The sequence below is a fragment of the Aquila chrysaetos genome, chromosome 1, assembly GCF_900496995.4.
Source record: "Aquila chrysaetos chrysaetos chromosome 1, bAquChr1.4, whole genome shotgun sequence".
NCBI lineage: Eukaryota > Metazoa > Chordata > Aves > Accipitriformes > Accipitridae > Aquila > Aquila chrysaetos.
Genome location: NC_044004.1, coordinates 44,383,873 through 44,405,773, shown reverse-complemented (window position 1 = coordinate 44,405,773; position 21,901 = coordinate 44,383,873). Strand labels below are relative to the sequence as shown.

Here is a 21,901-nt window from a genome sequence, read left to right as displayed (position 1 = left end):
TTACAGAGAAAACCTTTACATTCTCTACTGATAGAATTTTAACTGTTTCAATTACCATTGACCCATTGCAGAGGAATGTGCTTTTAAACAAGAAATGCCCAAATATCACCCTGTCTACAGCGGCTCTGGAAGCCAGCCTGGAATTCAGATCCCATAGATAATTAATTCAACTATTGATTAGTGTAAGCTGTTCTTGTTATAGTTCCCTTGAGTAACCAGGAATTTTAAATTAAATGGTAAATATGGTGAAAAACATAAAGCCCAAACATATTTTATAAATTCTAATTGTGTTAATTCTTAGTAGAAGTTATCCAATTAGAAGTTATCCAATTACAATTTTTCTTGAGCTTCCCTTAAATTCAGAGATATTTATGAAAATTTTGGATTGATAGAGAGCTCCCAGGCATTTAATATGGATAGAAGTTAAATTGTTGTATTAACTGGCTTTATTCTATAATTCCTAGAAAAAGATAATGTTCCATGGCACCTTTTGCAACTTAAAATCCATAGTTTTAAGGCTATATACAACTTCTGTATATGGAGCATGGAGTGTTATTAATTTGGAGAAAATAATCCTGCACTCTCTATAAGAGAGAAAAATTCTTAAATGTTTTAAAAAATGTAAAGCTATTATGCTTAATTCATTATATGTTTACTTTTATAAAGGGGTGATTTAGGGACTTCAATAGAGTAAGGAGTAGCTACTCCAGGGTCTTCCTTCTCTCCTCTTGCAGGGCTGCATTTGAACTGATATCTTGTATGTCCCACATATTTGATAGCATTTGGTTTGCTTACATACTTGATATTGTGTGGATGTGTGCATTGCATGACTTCATAATATTTGTGAGTTGAAGTTACAGTTAATTGAAAAAAATGCAATGTGAGCAGAAAAGAATGGACAAACAGCATTCCCCATCTCTCATCATGTCATCTGCTCAAGGCTTGCTTAGTAACTGTAGTGTTGGTGAAATTGTTATAGCTAGAGCAAACAGAAGATGTACTAAAGCTTGAAATAAGGTTGTATGCCTTGTGAGAGTATGCTGATGCGGTGTAGTCTCAATGAAGCCATGCATGGGGGGAAGAACACGAGAGGGCTCTAAAAACGGTGAGCAAAATACTTGGATCCTTGCAGATCTGAGTCGTGCGTGCATCTGCTGCACAGGGTATGTCCTCTTTGGGCTCTGCTTTCCTCTCCTCCTGTATGAGACTACTACGTTTTTCTCTTGGCCTTCTCTTAAGTGCTTTACATATGCGTTGTAAGCTACAATACAGTTCACTAGTGCTGGGTGTACCCATACAGTAGTCTGCGATTTATTTCAGTTTGCGTTCATTGCTGTGTTAGAAAAAAATCATGGTTAATTAGGGATATAGCCTTTTCATTGAAAAGGCTTTGTACAGAAATAATTATTTAGTGCTGAATACCTTTTTTGTATGTGTCATTTGCTGTGGCTGCCTGCAATTTTTTGAAGATAAACCCACATTTTTTTAAATGAGGGGAGGAAAAGAAATTTTTTTTTTTTTTTCTGTTTCATTCCTAAAGGACACAGTGATGGTGATTTTAGATGTTAAAATTTTGGATGCTGCACCAATCTTTCTTTTCTCTCCTCATCACAATAACCATTTCAGTGCCAGAGAGCATATTTAATGCCTTGAATGTAGCTTATGCCTGATATTACAGTGTAGTTGTCAGATTACATTTTTGACACGTTTTAACAAGACAGCCTTTACAGCTGTGTTGTCTGTCTTTGTCATATACAATCTCTTCCATTGTCCCCTTTTATTTAAAGATTTTCCAGATCATTTATAATTCATTGAGATTTTGATGATACAGTAGTTCACCTGCTGGCAGTGGTAGCACTGTAATTTGAAAGCACTACAGATCTGATTACACTGTCAGTCATGGGATAATATTCTCAAATTCACATCTCTCGTATCACACCTGCAAAACTGGTGGGTGAAACAACTTTATTAATGTCAAAAAAGATGACTGACTGAGGTGTACTGGAATCAGTTTTAGTGGTGGGGAATGGCAAGAGCTTCCAATGTTATATTTTAGTGTGAAGAGGAATTATTAACCAGTCTGCCAGCAGACAGTAGCATGACTGACAGCTGAGATATGGGTGCTAAAAGCATCAATAATAAAGAATATAAAAGCCTTTGGTATTTTAGGACTTTACATTTGCTTTGCTTTATTACTCATATCTCTACAAGTCACTGTTGCAAGAGATTTTGTTGAATATAGGATTTAGTTTTCTACACCGATATAAATGAGTGAGTTTGGGTCAGATCAGTCTCTCATGTGGGCAAAGTACTAAATTAAATGAAACCACTGACGAAATTCCAGTGTGGTGCCAATCATGCTGTGCCAGCTTTTGTTTTACTTTTGGTTTAGATCTTAAAGGATGTGTCTAAGGGTGTGGCTAACTTCTTTTTTCACCAAAGTGAAGTTATATGTATAATTTTGCAGTTGATTGACAGCAATGACATTTTTAAGACTGCTGTAATTTTGATTATGTCAGCAGACAGCACACAAGTGAAATAGTTCATGGAATAGAAACATCCTGTGTAAAATTGAATGAATGTCAGACTGGCTGAAAATCATTGTTTTGAATAAATCATTAAATAACTAGTCTGTTTTCCATTCTTCATCTGCAGTGAGTTAAATGTATTCTGAATAGATATCGGAAAGCTGCATTTTTCTCTGTTAGGCGCATTCAATTTTATATTTTTACTCTATTTTGTTTCTTTCAGCCTGTGGAGAAACACTGCAGGAATCTACAGGCAACTTTTCTTCTCCAGGATTTCCAAATGGTTATCCTTCCTACACACACTGCATATGGAGAATCTCTGTGACCCCAGGGGAGAAGGTATTTTAACATTCCCTTAGCTAAACACAGATACTATTTGCAAAATAAAATGTTGCATTTCTTTAGCTTTTCATTTAAGTTTAAAGCTTGCGTAATAATTGAAAACAATGGTATGCCATAAAAAATAGGACCATGAACTATGTGCTATTGACTTTGGTCTGTAGCATTAGAACCACGTCATCTATTTGGTGGCTGTCCATGTGAAATGAAGGCATGATTTCAGTCTGCTACATGTTTGCTTCATGAAATCCTTTTGAAACTGGTTTCCAATTCAGTTAGTGGTTTGGTGTAAAGGTGGAAGAGGTAGTCCAGGCTCCTGAATGGTGTCTTCTCCAGCACGGGCTCAGGCGAGCTGACTGAGCTGTGTGGGGTGGATAGCTGGGCTCTGCCTAAGGAAGCTCTTAGTATGATGAATGTTTCTAAAGTGAAACAGTAATAATGTGGGGTAAAGCAAGTGTCATTGTAGGTGTTCCCCGGTATCGGTTCTAGTGCGTATAGTTTTCCTTTCTGGGCATCATTTTTAGGGGAAAAAAAAATTGGCTTGGTGAGAGCAGTTCAGGAAGAGAAGTGTGCCATCCTAGTGAAAGCAAAACCTGTTCTTCTTGTGTACACTTTCAAAACATGCTAGCTGAATCTTGTTTTAAATTACTGGCTCAAATATAAGCCTGCCTCAAAATAAATAAGGGTAGAGGGAAGGATGGGAAGTTTCACCTGAGACAAAATACGTGGGGGGGGGGGGGGGGGGGGGGAAGTAAGTTTCTTTACAAGAAGCAGTGGCTGATATTAAGCAGTCAAATACAGCCTAAAGACTGAAATATAGAAGCCAGCCACCAGCCTCAGTACTGGACAGTCCAAAGAGAAAACCCAACATTTGCCCCCAGATATTTCAGTTAATTTTGTATGTGGTCTCCCACTCCATATTGGACATAGTTTTCTCCTGAGCGGATTACTTTATTCCATGTTTATTTCAAGTCAGGTCCTGGTAGACACCAAGAATATATGTTCTTGATGTACTAATAGATCCTGAGGAGCTGTAAGAGCATTTGCCACTGTGGGGGATGAAAGCAGTGTCATTTGGAAAGCGTTCGCCCTCCTCTGGGCAAGAGCCAGAGACAGGAGGGAAAATAAACACACTCTGTGCTGGGAGGGCGTGGGTGGCTCTGCAGGTTGGCAGGGAAAAACAAATGAAAACAGATTAATAAGAGAAGGTTTGCGCAAAAGATGCAAATTAATCTAGATAGAAAATTTTATGTCCCCACTGTTTGTGTTGCTTCTTAGACACTGCTATGATAACAACAAAAATTGCTTAGGTTTCTTTTCTGTTCCTCAGTTGAAAATTTAAAAATTTGTAGTGTTCATCTACAATTATTATTGGCTTTTGAAAACAATATTAATATATGAGTTAGAAAATGGTCATGCTTAAGTATTCATAGCACACTCCAACTTCGTGCAAACCTATCTGTGGATGTTAGTGTAACCGTAAGGTATTTGTAATACCATTATGTCTTGAGATTGTAACCACCACTGGAGCTGTATTATACTGTACGAAAGCGAAATGGGGGAAAGCCCCTGTCCTGAAGTCAGCAATGTAAGAAGACTGGCTCCTTTCCCATCTTACCTCCCACTCCAAATGGGGAAAAAGACTAAACAGAATTTTCTAATTGAAATTTGACGTGACAAGTCCTGTCTGTAGGACACTGTTCTGACCTCCAGCTCTCATAGTCTCCATATGGTTCATCAAGAACAAAGTAAATGATATTTGTGCTAGTCTCAAAAAGTCTGTATTGCCAGTGCTGTTCTCATAGGATATTGTCTGTCTTGAGATAAAGGACCCTATTTGCAGCAAGTACTTGATGTGAATAGCAGATAGCAGAAATGAGGTTTAAATCTTAACTAATGCAAGTATCACGGTACCTTGGACACACGTTATGGTTGATCCCAAATTTTCTCAGTAACTGATGATAACATATTCACATTATGAAGGGAAAATAAAAATATATTTAAATTTTTATTCCTTTGTTTGCTGCTTTGACCCTGATAGATCTCAGGAGTATTGTGTGGAGGTTAGACTGTGTATAAGTACATCACATCATGTTCTGAAACATCAGTGAGCACTTTAGTCACCTAAAAATAAATTGAAAAAGCACCAGTCCAGATTGTCTAGCTCTTGTCTCTTATTTATTGAGATTTAACATTGTGCTGTTTGAGCATAGTTTAGAGGACTTCTATCCATGCTGCTTTCTGCAGGTACAGACGCTTCCGATCTTTGATGGCAGGAAATTCAATGGAGGACGGGACTGCAGTGGTACGCACTAGCTGCAGCATTCCTTTTATTGATAGGCATCATAAATTGCCAGCCCAACCTAAAATGTGTGCGTGCCTATTACTAAAACAAGGCAGTTTATTCACCTCTCACTGTCTCTCAAGATTTAAGACTATATGGTAAACAGTTGTACACAGTATATCTATGGACAGAAAAATCTCTGGGGGAGGGTGCTGTTAGTAATACTGTATGCCCTCTGCCAGGGCGAATCCTGCCTTCTGGTGTGTAGAAATTTTGTTGGCATAGGGAGTTGCAACTATGCCAGTGGGTTTTTTTTAATCCACCTTTTTGAATAGGTTACCTTACTTTTCAATTTTCTTTAATGTTTTACATGAATGATAAAATAGGACAGATAAATCCTTGGCTGATATGGGAAAAAATGCCATCTGTGAAAACTTAGTTACTACTACCTGGTATTGCTATATATTTTGTGCTTTCTTATCCCAGGCAGCAGGAGGTATGACATATTCTCCCTGAAGCTGCAGTAGCACAATTGTATCTGCTGTGTAATCAATAATTCCTTAACTGTGCTGACAAATACCCATTGATTGTTTTTCCTATGAAGACTTTCAGCTATCCTGTCCCCTTGAACAAGCTCTGCCTTGTCTGTAGTTCTATTTAATACTTCGCAGAATTGCAAATCAGAATCTTAAATATACTTATACTTGTTTGGTTCCCGACCAGAAATCAAGCTGTGACAGATTGGGGGTTCTGCCTATGTACAGCTAATGAATTCTGGTCAAAGTTAAGGAATTGCTGTATCATCAAATACCTTGGCATGTCAGAGTGAGAAAAGGCTGTGAAGGTTATTTCATATAGTTTCAAAGGCAGGGGCCATTGAGGAGGTTCATTAAATTTTAATGGTTTCCATTTAGATAGCAGCACTTTGAGACAATGACATGACAACACCTAAGTAAAACCATCCTTTTCCCAACTCTATCCTGGCAACTAAGGTTTGGAAAAAGGCAAATTTCCAAACAGAAAACAGAAATCTGATGTTTCAGCTGTGTCATGGAAAATGGAAAACTTGTGGCTAGACTGGTGAGAGGCCTCCAGGCTCTACATAGCTGAGCCAATGGAGGAGGTATAGGTTGTGGCTTTCATAACTTGCTTCCAACAGAGACAGCTGGGTTTAGCTTAAGCAGCTGTGGAAGGTAGCCTGACCTTAATCGAGCTGTCTGCATCTCATCTGGGCAGAGAAAAAGGCTCCCCCTTGTGAACCCCTCTGTCTGCACAGCTGGGATGAGGTGGGCATGGGTGGAAAAGAACAAGGAGCTGCTGAGGGCAGTAGCGTTTTCAGGTATTATGGCTAGATACAAACAGAAATACCTACCTATGATCTGATAATCTAAGGGAAAAAAAAAAGAAGGTAAGAGTTTAGAAGGAATCTTAACTGCAAATTGGATGAGCGGAGGAGAAGAACAAAAATTTGTAGTTGGTGAGGCCTCTTTATTTGAAGGACAAGTTGAAGAAACAGCCTGCAAAGGACAGACAGAATTGCTGTGTGAATGAGAGAATATACAGGACGTCTCTGCCATCCTGAGAAATAGATTCAAACTGCACTTGAAAATGTAATAAAAAACTGAAGCACGGGGAAGCGTATGAATGATTGTACTTTTAGCCAGATCTGCATATTTCTCATGGAGAATAACATGGTAAGTAGGTGGTTTTGGAATTCTGATAATATTTGTGCATTTAATTCTTCAGTACTTGTTCTTGAAGGAGTGCCTGAATAGTAAAGTCCAAATGCCCTGTGGGTTAGATATGTGGGAAAGGGTGCACATAAGGTAGAAGAAGTTTGAGAGGTGTAGCAGTAGGCAAAAGCAAAGAGGTGAGTTGTGAGGTTCCCTTTCTGGGAAGGAATGGCACAGAAAGTCTGCATCCAGGAAATAAGACAGGGAAGTCGAAACAGGAGGTGCTGCAGTTATACTGAAAGAAGCATGAGAGCATGCGAGTGGACAAAACCACAGTAACCTAGTGAATGACAGCTGAGAGGATCAACTAATGCTTTGATGCATGCCATTTTTAGGTAAACAGTTCAATAGTCTGGAAATTGAGTAGTATGGCATTGAAAGTTTTATGTCAATTTTCTCAGTGACACTGGAAAGAAAACATTCTTCCTGTTTTGCAAAATTAAAAAAAAAATAAAAATCATTCTCCATCAAGGCCCTGGTGAAAAACTGGCAAGGGAGAAATGAGAGCTATCTGAAGAGAGATGTATCTTAATAGTTGGATTGAAGATAGAGGTTGTTAGGTAGAAACCCAGATTGAAGTGCTTGCTCTGCTGAGAGTGCATCCAAAGTGTGTGCTGTGCTTACTTGAATCATTCTAGTTGTCCCTCTGCTGTTGAAATTTGTTCTATTTAACCTGACTAGCCACATCCGAAATGGGAAAAGAGTTTTAAAGTCTAGCTTACAGAACTTGCAGAGATATAGGGGATCTAGAATCAAATCTTGGATGTCTCAGAGTTGGAAGTTCAAATCCTTGGAGTTCAACAGTGGACTGTCTGGACGATTTGCTTACTGGCTTTAAAAAAAAAAACCACAAAACAAAACCAAAACCAAACAAAAACCTCCCAAAAAGACACAAGCAACACTCCCTCCTTCCCCCCGCCCCCAATTCCCTACCTGCCTTAGCTGTAAAAGCACTGATTTGATTTATTTTCTATATAAAAACTTTATTGTTCTAATTTGCTGAATGATTAAATGGGTGAGCATTTCATTATCTTTTTAAATTCCATGCTTATGAACACTTCCCCTATCTACATAATGCAAGATATTAATTGAAACTGTTTTTTTCATTAGGACTTAATTTGCTTTTGTTTTTCAAAGTTCAGGGAAAGGGTATCTACATTGAAAAATAGTTCAAGGTATTAGAATATCTATTACTGCAAACCTTTCAGTATAAGGAACATGTTTTCCTTAAATATATTCATTTCTACTGTAATTTCTATTGCAACAAAAAGAAGGGATTGCACAGAAGTTGTGTCTGATTTCAGATTAGTCCGTTTTCATCTCTGAGCTCAGGAAGGAAGCCTACAATATAATTTGATGATTATTCATTGTTATAGGTCTTTATGATTCAAAGTGCCAATGGCAGCCTGGACATGAGTTAATATTACCTAAATATATTTCCAAAGTATCAAACTAACATTGAAGCAGATATTCTTTGCATATAGATCTGCGATTAAATTATTGCCTCCCTTTGTGGCCCTAAAATGACAGAAGGAAGGGGCCAAAAGAGAGAGGGTAGGCTATATTTGTTGCGTCTGCTACACTAAAAACATACCAAAGGTGCTTGCAGGATGCTCCCATGGAGAACACAGTGCTAGAGCAGACTGCTGTTTAAGCAACGCTTTTGCAGGTTTTGTGGATGCATTAGCAGCTTGTGGATATAAATGCTTGGCCGTACTCAACCATCAGAACAGGTATTCATTTATTCAGTGCTGTCCTGATGGTCCTTGGCATGCTTCGTGTCCCATACCTTCATCCCACAAGGCTGTGGCTGCTGGCATAACGTGCCTCACTGTACAGGACTTCTGGCTGTTGGGTTTTATGTGTAGCCTTATAGATGTTTTCTGTTTCCCATGGCATCATGGTAGTAAAGGCGAAAGCTGAATAGAATCACCTGTGAGCTTGGTCTAGAACCCAAATGATCAGTAGTGTCAGCACTAGGGTATAGGGGAAGAAACAGCTTTTAAGATTAAGTCAGAAAGTTTCCCATTCTCCACTGAAAACAAAAGAGATTTTTGAGAATGTAGTTGCTCGTATAGAGGTACTTAGTTATTTTTTTGTGGAAAGTAAGTGAAAGCAAAACCCCTGCTAGCCTAATATTAAGACACATAGTGTTTTGCTCTGAAAGATTGTCTCCATTTTGCATTGTTTGGAGAAGAGTCTTACCGTGACACTCTACCACCTACACACCCAAACCGCTGAGCTTTATGTTATCTTTAAATTAGCTTCCCCCAATAGCTAATATTTTTATCTTCTTAAAATCAAGCAGTCTGAAAAAGTTCCACCTTTCTGGTTTAATATTGTATTATGTTGTGGTTGGAGAGACACATGGTGCCTTCAGAGAAGATGGAAGTAAACCCATCCCATCTGACTATCTGGGCCCATTGTTCCAGTTATGGTGTTCTATATCCTCCTTGCAGCTGGACTAAGGGTAAATTCCTCTCCTTTCAACCGACACTCACAGCTGCTTCATAGGCTGCCATGGAGATGTATTTTTGCAGTGTGAGGTATTTGCTACCGTGCAGCAATTCCTGTTTGCTTTATAATAGCAGGTTTTGATTGTGAGTTCCTAGAGTCAAAGCTAAAAATAAATCCACTTCTATGCTCATATGTGAATAAAGAAGATTTTCAGTTAGGTTGAAATATTTATTAATCTACACTGAGGAACTGATTTGGAAGAAGATAAATTCTTTTTCCAAATACACCTAAATCCAATGAAAGGCTATGAATTGGAAATTATTTATAATATAAATATGATTTTATAATATAAAATATGAATTATTTTTAATCTTGTTGTTTGGACTTATCCCTGAAATTGCAGGACAGGATGCTAAGACTGTCCCAGTCAGTCAGGGTCCAAACTGTAGCTATTGTGTCATCCTGTAATCGAGGATGAATCCTATTCCTGTGTTGAAAGTGTAAGTTTATGGCAGTTTAGGATTAATATTTTTAAACCAAAGTGGGATAATGTAATGGTCTAGGGTAGTCCTGATATTAAGTATTGAAAATATGCCTATGCATAGGTATGCTCAGTAAAATTGAGAGTCCAAGTTCGAAAGTTCCAGAAATGCATGGAACTCAAATTTCTGTATAAAAAGCTTTATTATAGTTTCATTAAGAGTCATTAAGGGACTGTGTACCACTTGTTTTAGTGATATTGCTTTCAGCATTACTGTCTACCATTGTCAATATTTAACTTGTCTGAAAGTAAATTGTCTTGTCAAAACAGTCGTAGGAGACACAAACCAAAATAAAACAACATTTTTTTTTTTTATCAATGCTGATTATAGTCAGAATGTAATGGAAGAGGAATTGGCAGGAGAATTCTCAAATAACAAAATTATATTAGCACATTATTTTACCTTATTAGCATTCTCAAATTTTTATTTCTCAGTAAAAAGCTCCCTGTAAGCAATTAAATGTGAGTAGTCTGTCTTGAATCTGCTCAAATATGTAAGATTAAATAAAAAACCTTTAATGTTCCCAAACAACTTTTACTTACTCTAAGAAATAATTGAGGAGAGGTTAATTAAATGTCTAAGTAGTTGGAATCCTGTTACAGGTGACAACTCTGGCTTCAGTTCTGCAGAATATTGTTGTGATCATTTTCTAGTATTAAACACATGTGATTTAATTAGGTGTTCTCCTCTGATTGCAGATTGTTTTAAACTTCACCACCATGGACCTTTACAAGAGCAGTCTCTGTTGGTACGACTACATTGAAGTAAGAGATGGCTACTGGAGAAAATCACCTCTGCTTGGTATGCAACTGTTTAATGCTGCACTGTCCGTAGTTACCATACTTATTGAGTTCAGTGGACTTGCTTGATGTTGAACCCACAACAAACCTCTTGGTTTTTAGGTGCCCAGAATGTATCTAAACTTGGGGGTGGGAAATAACTCTAAATGGCCTCAAATAAGTTGTTTGTTTGACTTCAAGCCTCAAGCCTTCCTTTCATTGCAGCTAACTGTTATTCAGCTGCATGTGTGGAAAGATGAAAACTACAAAATGTGCAACTTTTTGCTTTGCTTCTGTATATTGAAATATGAAGTTACCATAGTTTTGTTCACAGAAATGGGGAAATAGTATACAGACAAATCTGTAGAGCACGTGATGGGAAATCCACAGAGCATGTGATGAGCACATGCGCTGTGGTTGAGAGCACCCACTATAGAGTTGTGCTTATGAGCTCTGTTCCTGTACTTTTAAAATTATGAATAGAAGATTACTTCTATTTCTTCTTTGCATGTCCTTCCCTGCCCCTGCAGAGAAAAGACATGCAAAGCAATAATGAACTAAGTCTTAGAGTTGCAACTAATACTCAGAAAGCTGCAGCCATCCTTTTCTTGAATCAGAGGGTTGGTGGGGAGATTTCACATGCCACAATGATCTTCTCTGATTGAAACAGGGGATTTCAGAGCATAGGAAATATGAACGCCTCCAACTTCTTGGGTCAGTTTTGTTGTTGTTTTTAGAATGAAGACTAAAACTATTTGTTAGTGTCCTAACGTCCATAATTTAAAACCAGCAAAACAGAAAGGAAAGGAAGCAGATACAGAGGACAGCTTTTTAACAGTAGTGCCTATTTTCTTGGCTTTACAAAGAACAGAAAGAAGAAACAATTAAGACCACCCAGTAATTATCCTTTTCTCTTGTTCCCTTCTCTATCACCTAGACAAACAGAAATTTCACCTATGTAGGCTGAATTCAAGAGGATAATATAGTCCAGGGTCATTTGGATGTTAGTTTTTAAATCTCTTTGGTCCTTAGATACAATGAGCAGTATTACTGTGGCCTAGATTATGTTCCTCTCTTAAGATTAGTACTCACTTTCCCCTTCCAAAATGCCTGGGTTTGTATGTGGGTTTGTGAGCCTGACTGCCATGAAAAGAAGTACTGAAAGCTTTATAATAAAATCTTTGTGTATTAGGTCCTGATCTGCAGAAACACATGTGCTTAACCATAAGCGTGTGAATAGTTCCACTGAGTTGGTTATGCTACTGCTGTTTATAATGTTAAACACTTGTATAAATGTTTGCAGCGTTTGGCTTCAGAGGCGGCAGAAAATGCAGTTACTGGTTGCATGTTTTTAGGCAGGTTTTGTGGTGACAAACTGCCAGAAGTCCTCGCATCCTCTGACAGCAGGATGTGGATTGAGTTCCGCAGCAGCAGCAACTGGGTTGGGAAAGGTTTTGCAGCAATTTATGAAGGTAAGCCTCTTATAGCATTAAAAATATCTTGATTATGGAGGAAAAATACTAACAGGATACCTTCCGCTATTTAAAAAAAAAAAAGTCAGAAATAACCTGATATGAAATCGGTATTTTACTACTAAAAGAGACAGTAGGTGTTAACTGACTAGACAGTACATTTTGAAACTCTTCCCATGATCAGATTTCAGATGACCTCTTTCCAGGGATACCACTGATAATATTCATAAGCATTTTTTACCAGTCGTTTAATTAACCAAATGTGCATGTTCTTGTGCTTAGTGTGTGGAAAGATTTTTTTTTTTTTTTTTTTTTTTTTTGAGTACCTTCTGTTTATTCTTCAGAAAAATCTGACTAAAGTTTTCCATATGCTCTGGGATTACTTAATAGAGACACTCCCACACACTGAGTATATTAGCAAGTCAACATTCACCTGTTTAAAATAGAGCCTCTTTTCTTAAATATTGAATCTATGGTAGTAAACTGTATGATATAGTTGATATTCACAGATTTTTACATGATTACTAGTATGGACTTTGAAAAGTGCATTTACTTTTCATGAAAATATTTTTTATTTATATTAGCTGTTTCTTCAAATTCAGTGTAAGCTTGAAGTGATAAACGGTAGATTAAAATGCATAGGTCATTATAAAATATGAGATTTTTCTCTCTCATTTGTCTCTTCTAAAGGTTAGTAAATATTAATGAAGAATGTTTATTAAATATATTTCAAAGGTGAAAAAAAGTAAAATTTGATTATTTTGACTTTTTAAATATATTCTGTAAAATGTCTAAATTCAGATTATCCATGATTCCAAAGTCTTCCTGAACATTGTAGACTTGTTTAGAGCTGCTAGAAATGCTGAATTATATTCTCTAACTGAAATATGTGTAGTGGTTTAAATGGATTGTGTTTTCAATAATTTGTCCTTGGAAGGCTTTTTAAGTCTTCTCCAGAATAATCTTATCATTAGTTTTAAAAAGGGAAGCATAAAATGTCAGTTTGGGCATGGGGAATAGAAAATGTCATTATTGACAATAAGAATTTTATGCTTTTATCAGCTATCTGTGGAGGTGAAATCCACAAAAATGAAGGCCAGATCCAGTCTCCCAATTATCCTGATGACTACAGACCAATGAAGGAATGTGTGTGGAAAATAACAGTGTCAGAAAACTACAATGTAGGATTAACCTTTCAAGCATTTGAGGTAAAGCCTTTTAACTGATCTCAGAAAAGCATCTAGTGGATAAGTGACAGTGACATTTAAGGGAATCCTCATTAAACCTGTGCATGAATTTAAGAATTCTCTATGAAAAATAAGCTCCAGAATCCAATTCTACTCTCCACGAAACCTTCCTTTCTGCAAATATTTTCAAGAAGATTAAAGGTTTTTCATGTCTTTTTATGCTATTTGAAGTAGAACATTTAATGTACTGACAATAGTCACAGGTTTAGCAAATACATAATCCAGTTCAGCAAGGCTGCTTTAATATTCTGTTAAATAATTGGGATTTTTTATCTTTGATAAATCTTATTGTTAAAAAGGATTGTCTATCTGGAAAGAAACCACTGTGGGTTTTGGCTTCTGTTTTGAGAAGAAATGAAAAAAAAAAAGCCTACTTAAATTCAGTTTACAAACCTTTATTTAGAGAGGAAACCTATATTTAGAGAGGGAAGAAAAAAGCCATGGTGAGTCATACTTGCATGTCTTTAGTGTACATCACTTTGTGTATAAATTTGCTAAACAGCAGTAAACTATTGTGTAACAAAGAAAAATAATATTTCATATGTCTTTTTATGAATACTGATACACTGGCTTGAAGCCTGTAGATAAATTTAGTAACATACTTTGAGTTCACTTGATTTATTTGAATATGCTTCAGCAGTAATGACGTGAACACTTTTTTAAAATCTAAACTTTTTGGCTTTATGGTGCACATAAATATAAACACAGGTATAGTAAATACAGATATAACTTTCAACCTGTAATTTTAGTCTTACTGACAGACTTCATAGGTATGGCACATTTTTGCTATGACTGATGAAAGGTCTGAGTATGAGATAACAAGGGCTTGGGACTTTATCAGCAATTATGAATATAAACAACAGAGTTTTAATAATTTCACAGATTCTACTCCATTTTCCCTTTTTCATATCCTGAATTAATGTTGGGTCTAGTGCAGACAAGATCAGCTCTCCCTGCCCAAAGAGTTTTCCAAATACTATTCAGACTCTGCATGGCCTGACTCAAGACTACTTAACTGAGTGTTTCAGTCTCTCTTTTTAAGCGCTGTTGAAAATGAGCAATGTTTTCAGTAACTTTATATAATTTACTGACTAGATATGGCGCTCTTCTAGTCTGCCATTGGTGCTTGGTATTTTTTAGTGTGATCCCTAGAGAAATGGCACTATGCTTCTGCATGAGAGAGTTGCCAGTGTGTTTGATCTCCATGCAGATGCTCAGCGTTGGTTTAGACGCACAGTACATTGTTGCTTGAATTGACCCCAGTTCAATATCACCTCTGGGAGAATCAAACTTCCATCTCTTCTTATCTTCCAGGACCTTTTTCTAATCACCAAATTATGGACTATTTGCAAGTGTGAAGATGGCATGTTCATGCCTCACCATATAGAAAATGATTAGAAGCAAAGGAGCAGCAAATGAGAGCACAATTTAGTAGGCTAGTGGTTAAGGCTGTAAGAAGAAATGTCCATTTTTTTCCCCCAGACTATTTAGTATTATGGCACTCTCTAGAGGTGAAACACGTGGACTGACACCTCATAAGAAGAAAGAGGAAATTGAGCAGAAGCATAGTTGAGTGCTAGTCTCAAATTAGTGCCCCTGCGAGATGTATTTTGAAATTAAAAAAAAAAAAAATTCCAACAGTAGGGACTTGAAAGGTACATACTTTTCCAGGGAGAGTCTGAGCTGTGATTCCAGAGTGGCAAGATGCCCTTGAGCACCAAATGAGGTGCCCCAGAAAGGCACAAAACTTCTGTTATATCTGTCTTCACAGCGTTTCTTACTGGCTCGTCCACAGGGCTCCCCACTGAGAGTGAGAGTTGCTTTGGAAACTGCTCTCAAGTGCCTTGCCTAGACATTCACCATTGGGTCTGATTTCCATTTCAGGTCCAAGCGCCTGAACGTAGGTGTTCTGTTTTTTGGTACGAAGTCCCTCTCTGGACTGAATCCTTGGTGCACTGCCCAGTAAAACAAAAAGTTGTTTAAGAATCATAGTTCTTCGTGCCAGCTGAGATCAAAAAAAGTAAATGTCAGGCCAAAGAGTTATTGCAGCGTGTTTGTGAGAAAATTACTTCTCTGTCGTTTGAAAGGTACAGTTAAGTAAGAGGAATTCTCATTATCCATATGTAATGCTAGAAAAAATAACTGTATAAATAACCTTCACTTTGAAATGAAAGCACTAGGGAAGCTGAGAATTTCAAACTGTATCAATGAGTCATCTTGTTTTGCCTGCTGTGGGCAGTGCATTTTCCACTGAGTGTGGAATTACCCTTTCTTATTTGGCTGCCTGATGGGCAGCCACACTTTCCAGTATCGAGATGGCAGCAGGGATGTTGGGACTGGTAACTCCATCTTTTTGCTTCATCATTACAACCACCTTTATTATATTGTTCTTTGAAAATTAGCAGTCTTTGTATTTTTTTTTTTTTTTTTAAAGAACTTCTGTTGGCACACGGTCTCACCAGCTAAGACAATCCAGAGAGTTTGTAGAGCTGAACCATATTAATCTTCCTCATTTGAGTGGCCCTCTTAATCTTTGTGCAGATAGTGTTCATTTAAATTATTTTTATGTAAGTCAGGGAATAAAATTTATCTGATCTTCTGATTCCACTAGGCATATATCCCACCCTTTATGACTGAAGTCTGTGACCATATGTTTACCTGTACTGGAATTTGACTCCATCAACAAATAAATTAACAATGACGAAGTAATTGGGAGCTTTCTCCTGAAATATCACGCCTCCCAGATTTGCTCTTCAAATCCTCTTCTCTTCCTTTTTTTTTTTTTTTTTTTTTTTAAATATATATATTTTTTCTGTTGAGGGAGTGCTACAAAACAAAGGTAGTCTGGAATTTTTAACCAAACGTATTTTAGTCTAAAGTAATATTTTTTTTTCAAAACTGAAACAACGTACAAGGAATTTTCTTTTGAGAATGGATGTTGAGAATGTCTCTGGCTTTCCATTTCACCAGGAGATTTCTTAGTGTTTTCCTGTCCTTATGTACCTGTCTTAGGAATTTTTCTGGCATTTTCTCAACGTAGTTCTCTAATGCCACTCAAATCCTGTGTTTGCTCCAAGGCCTTCAGGAGCTGATAGTATCTTTCATTCTCCTATAAGCAATACATTTTTCTGTAAAACCCATTTATTTATGCTTTTTTACATTTGCTAACATTTTGCATATTTCTCCTCATCCACATGTAATATCAATCTTGTGAAATTTTAATGCTCCAGTAAATAAGGTTTGCAGGATCAGCCCAGTTACAACTAAACTCACTGGAAGTCCTTTCATTAATTTGAGGAGATTTTCTACACTTGTAGTAGGAAGAATAAGAACTATTGCAAGTGTAATAGATCTTTGTATGGCAGTGTTCCCAGATGACAGTACCATGACGTCTTAAAACCTGAGGTACAGATAAGCAAAGCACATTTTATACTAGTTCTTTTTCATTGGTTACCAAGCACCGTAACACTGGTTACCATTTCTCAAAAACACAATATTTATCTGTTAGTTTATATATAGGTGTAACAATTTAATCACTTAATATAATAATATTGATAGTAATAATGGCATCACTTGCAGTAGTAGTACACTAAAAATAGATGAATATGGTAGAATGACCACCTTTCGAATTGTTTTATTGAAAATCAATAGCACTTTGTGAGTTGTTTTGTCTTTATAGTCTTAGGAAGTTTAGCAACTTACTGTGATAGGAAATGTATTTTTAGCTGTTGTCTTCTGCTAAAAATAGAGTGATTCTCAGAAAAGAAACTAACAATTCACCTCAGGGAATTTGGTACATGTAGCTCAGAGCTGCCCGTGGCCTGTGAAAAATCATAATTTCCATATTGCCCCATAGAATATGGAAACGTGGAAAAAACAGATGTTAATTAAAAGTCTTGAGTAGTGAAATGACCACAGACATGTGTGGGGAAAATACACAATTTCTTCATTGTTATTAGTAGGCTTTGGACCAGGTCACTTTTTTCTACATCAAAGTGCAATACGATTTTTACTGAGATAACAAGGCAGACTTTGTTTCAGATTGGAATATGATTTCATATGTTTAAACTTTATTATTTAGATTAATGAAAATTTGGAATCATTAATACAGCGTCAAAAATTTATCAGTGCTCAGGTAGACACATGTCTGACCACATTAGCTGCAAACATACACTTGCCATTGAAGTCAACAATAGGTGGTTGCACCTCAGATCTTCATGACTTTTCTCACTCATTTCCCAAACTTTGGCCCAAAGCAATTCCTGAGCAAACAGCTAAGAAATTACAGTAAATGGCAATATGGATTGTGCCAGAGAAGTGAGTGGGAGAAAATTACGTATGTAAATGCTTGAAGAATTGGAAAGTTGGAAAGAAGACAGACAAATTTTGTGTGTGCCATATTTTGATGCCATTAAAATGAAATAAAATCAAACAGTCCCTTCCCCCAATTTTTCCTCTTACATAAAAGAAGCAGAAATCCTAATGTGCTAAATGAAAGCTCCTTAGTCTGTGGTGGTTACTGAGCTTAGTGTTGGTCATAATGCACAATTAGAGCAGAGTGCCAGCAGCCACTTGTATTAACTGTGCAGCTTACGGGCAAGAAAAACTCTGTCTGGAGATAAGATGTGGATTTTTCTAGGTTTGGTTTGGCTTTGACTTGTCATTTTAACAGAATTTGGATGTGCTGAATTAAATTTGAGGCTTCTCCAACCCCTTCACCCTGACTGTGGTCCCCCGTTCCCGTCCCCCCCCCAAACCTACCTCACGATTCAACCACTTAGTTGAACAATAGCTTTCTTAGTGGAATTATTTTTGAATGCTTGGATTTAGTTAATTCTTTTGTAACTAAGACGCTATATTGCTTGAGTAATGTGAAGTAATCCTGCAATAAAATGACCCAGATAAGAAGGCTTTTAATTCTGTTAGGAAAGATACTCTCTCAATAAAGACAGGCATCATAAATTATCTAGGCTCAGGATAGGATCATATTTGGGCTGCTACTGCTTTCTTCTTTCGTGCAATTCCCACTCTGACTCTGCAAATACTATTATGTAAAGAGCACAAGGCTTGCTACCCAAGTAGAAATGCACACATGTCCTCTCACGTATTAGTCTATGTTTGGATGTCATCCAGCAGGACGTTTAAATGAGAGGGAAATTTTCAGTTGTTCTAGTTTCAGTAGGTTTCTCCATCAGTATGGCAACTATTCACTCATTGATCCAGAAAGTCAAAAGAAGACAGCTGAAATTAGGAATTGTGCAACAGAAGCCAGGCACTTCAGCTGCAGAAAAATAATGATGATTTTTTTTTTGTCATCTGTTCTATTGGCTACTTAAGAGCTGATAATTTTAGAAGTGTGTTTGGATCTAATTCTACAGATGCCCCAAACTCTTAACGCACTGTAATTTTTTTACAGTTACCCTGCAACATCAGTGGGTAGCGACAAAGATAAAATTTTGCACTGTGTTGAGGATAAAGGAAGAAGATAATATATTGATCACCACCTGAAATAGCACAGGTTGATAGTGTCTAAAAATTCTTATTCATATTAATCAAAATTGAGCTTTTTAATATTTCAAAACCAACTAATATTTCTGACCTGTTTAGTTGTTGAACCATTAATCTTGTATACTTAAGTGTACATGAGAAAAGAGGACTATACTTGAGCTCAGAGCAGGAATTTGACAGAACATTAGGAAGCTTAGAGGTGAGTGTGTCTTTTTAGTTACTTTTTTCCAGTTAGACTGTTGTGTCCCATGTAACATCTTAACAATTTTTTCTTGTAGAAAACAAGTATAGTTAAAAACAGTCCAGTGATGCTTGTCCATCTTCCTGATGTTTGAACCCTAACCAGAGAACCCTAACCTTAATTTTGAAAAATTTCTATTCTGTTTATTATCATTATTTGATATTTATGGTGAAGTTCAAATAGGTGACTTTAAAAACAATTTTTTACAGATTGAAAGACATGATAACTGTGCATATGACTACTTGGAAATTCGAGATGGAATGAATGAGAACAGTCCTTTAATTGGTCACTTTTGTGGCTATGACAAGCCAGAAGACATTAGATCTACCTCTAATACCCTGTGGATGAAGTTTGTCTCTGATGGAACTGTTAACAAAGCAGGGTTTGCAGCTAACTTTTTTAAAGGTAAATGTTAAAGCATATTTTGGGAGCTGTGAACTGCTTATCACTTTTTTTGTACTAGAAAAATTATGACAGAATATTAAACATATTTCTCAACCTATTTTTACTAATATCAGTTCTGTACAGTCTCCAGCATATTTTTTACCTTGGCATACAACTTTATCAAAACAAAACAGTAGAGGTATTTGAATCTCCTTGTAAAGTATGTCCAAAGAATGAAGGAACATATTAAGTGCAACTTCCTACTCTCTTCGGGTTCAAATAACCAGCTTAGTTCTGAAACATCTTTGAAACATATCTAATCTTGTAAAAAAATGGCTTTTTTGACATTGTGTTAACAAATATTAAGTTAAATATTATAATCACAAATGGGTCTTTTCTGTTAAGGTGTTTTTCTTTTGTCTAAATGTTGTGGTTTTTCTAATCCGTTCGTTGCGTTAGGCTGCTTTATCAATTTTATTACTTTCTCTGAGCAAGGATAAAAACCAAACCAGCTGAGAAATCATAGTGACCAACCACCTCACAGTCTTCCTCCAGTTTTAGGGTGTGTGCGTGTGTGTGTGTGTGTGATACAACTGCAGCTACGCCTGCAGCATTTGGTGCATGGAGAGTGTGGAATTCCTACCCTGTGCTGGCCATGGCACAGTGAAAGCCACTAGCACTGGTGTGGCCATGGTGACACCCGAAATACAGGTCAGGCCGCCAGGAGAACCTTTTTGCTCTTTTGAAAAGCCAGAAGCTGGGGCTTTTCTTACTCTAACTGTTAGTTTTCACTGTAGACAATCATAACCTTGAAGGCTGTAGACATGAGAGTGGGAGCTGGTTTATTCCTAAGAAATTACTTGTCCTCCTGTAAGGAAACAAAATTTCAACATCTGACGAATATTTTAACAATGAATCTCGTGGGTATACTTCAGAGCTGGTAGAGATAACACATTATTCCTTTCCCTCCCCCATCCCTGATGCATCTTGTTCCCTTTAATATCAGTAGAATGAAAACCTGGGATTTGAGGATTCTGTTAATCTGTTTTTGAGTATGAATTCGGGATAATGCATAAATTGATTCCGTGGGAGATAAAGTGCCCTTCAAGTGACCCTGCCGTGGATTTTCAATCTTTCTTTCAATACTTTATACAACCTTTAGATTACGGCTGCCTGAATTATTGTATGCTGCCCACAAAGTGCTTATAAATTAGGTCTGCAGCTGTCAGTAGGTATTGTTGTAAAAAAACCCACCCAAACCCCACAAAGGACAAATTTTTATTTTCTCCATTGCAGGTCTCTTTAGCATTTGAAAATCCTCTAGTCAGCAACCACAGTGTATTATGTAGTGTACCTTATAATAGCATGCATACAGCTTTCTGGGTTAATATCGATCCAGCAATTACAGCTGAGGAAGGTAATTATTTAACACATTTTTGCATTCTTCCCTGTCTTGGCAGAGGAAGATGAATGTGCCAAACCTGACAATGGTGGCTGTGAGCAGCGCTGTGTAAATACTCTGGGCAGTTACCAGTGCGCCTGTGATCCTGGCTATGAACTTGGTCCTGACAAAAAGAGTTGTGAAGGTACAGTGCGTTGCTGTGTTTTGGGCTCTTAAAGCTCACAGAGTGCCATCGCTTGAATGAAATGCTACACCTTTCATATGCTCTGTCCTAGCAGTGCGAGATCTGTGGAACCCAACCTGGAAAACCAGTGCTCCCTTTTAAGTAGTGGTGCCAGAATAATGTCTGTCCACAGCAGTCATGTTCATCCGATGTCTGTCAATAATTTAGCTTTACAGGTTTTGCTGTTAGTCGATCAGGAATGATGCAAAGCAGGACTTCGTACCTTCCCAAACCACTTCTTACATTATTCATACTCATTAAAGTCAAGTCTCCCACCATGCATAGGGAGACAATTATCAGCAGCGCAGTGTGCCACTGTCTCAGAATTGGAGTATTTAACTCTGACCACCTCTGGCTGGGGTGTGCCTGGGAAGCTGGCAGGTTTGAAGAGCAGGATCCTTTATTCTAGCTCAAAGCTCAGAGAAATCCTCCCCACTCCCAGTCCGATTGTGGACTTTTCTTGCTGGAAACAAATTCTACTTTCCAGGGTGAGAAAAGCGTGTTCAAATAATCATTTGGAGAAATAAAAACCTGATAAGTGGAAGCCTTTGTAAACATAGGATTGGACTGAGATAAGCTTTTGCATTCTATACATATTTCATATCAAAGGAAAGAAGCAAAAGCTTTTCATCATTATGCACCAATTATTGTTTGGGTTTTTATTCATAAACACCAATAAATTCAGGGATAGCACAAATTATTCTTATCTCAGTTCATCTGTTAGTCTGAGTAGTGAATGGAGTTTGAAAACTGGAGTGCTCA

General features: G+C 37.2%; 1 protein-coding gene across 4 annotated transcripts in view; it reads left to right on the top strand.

Annotated features, from left to right (window-relative positions):
- The window catches only part of TLL1 (tolloid like 1), a 162,731-nt gene that overhangs the window by 113,824 nt on the left and 27,006 nt on the right, over positions 1-21,901 (top strand). For all 4 annotated transcript variants that reach the window (XM_030015076.2, XM_041124304.1, XM_030015059.2 and 1 more), the window contains exons 9-14: positions 2,752-2,867; positions 10,582-10,684; positions 12,018-12,134; positions 13,197-13,342; positions 19,340-19,535; positions 20,975-21,100. In XM_030015076.2, coding sequence (XP_029870936.1) covers positions 2,752-2,867; positions 10,582-10,684; positions 12,018-12,134; positions 13,197-13,342; positions 19,340-19,535; positions 20,975-21,100 — 804 coding nt within the window. The remainder of the gene's footprint in view (positions 1-2,751; positions 2,868-10,581; positions 10,685-12,017; positions 12,135-13,196; positions 13,343-19,339; positions 19,536-20,974; positions 21,101-21,901) is intronic.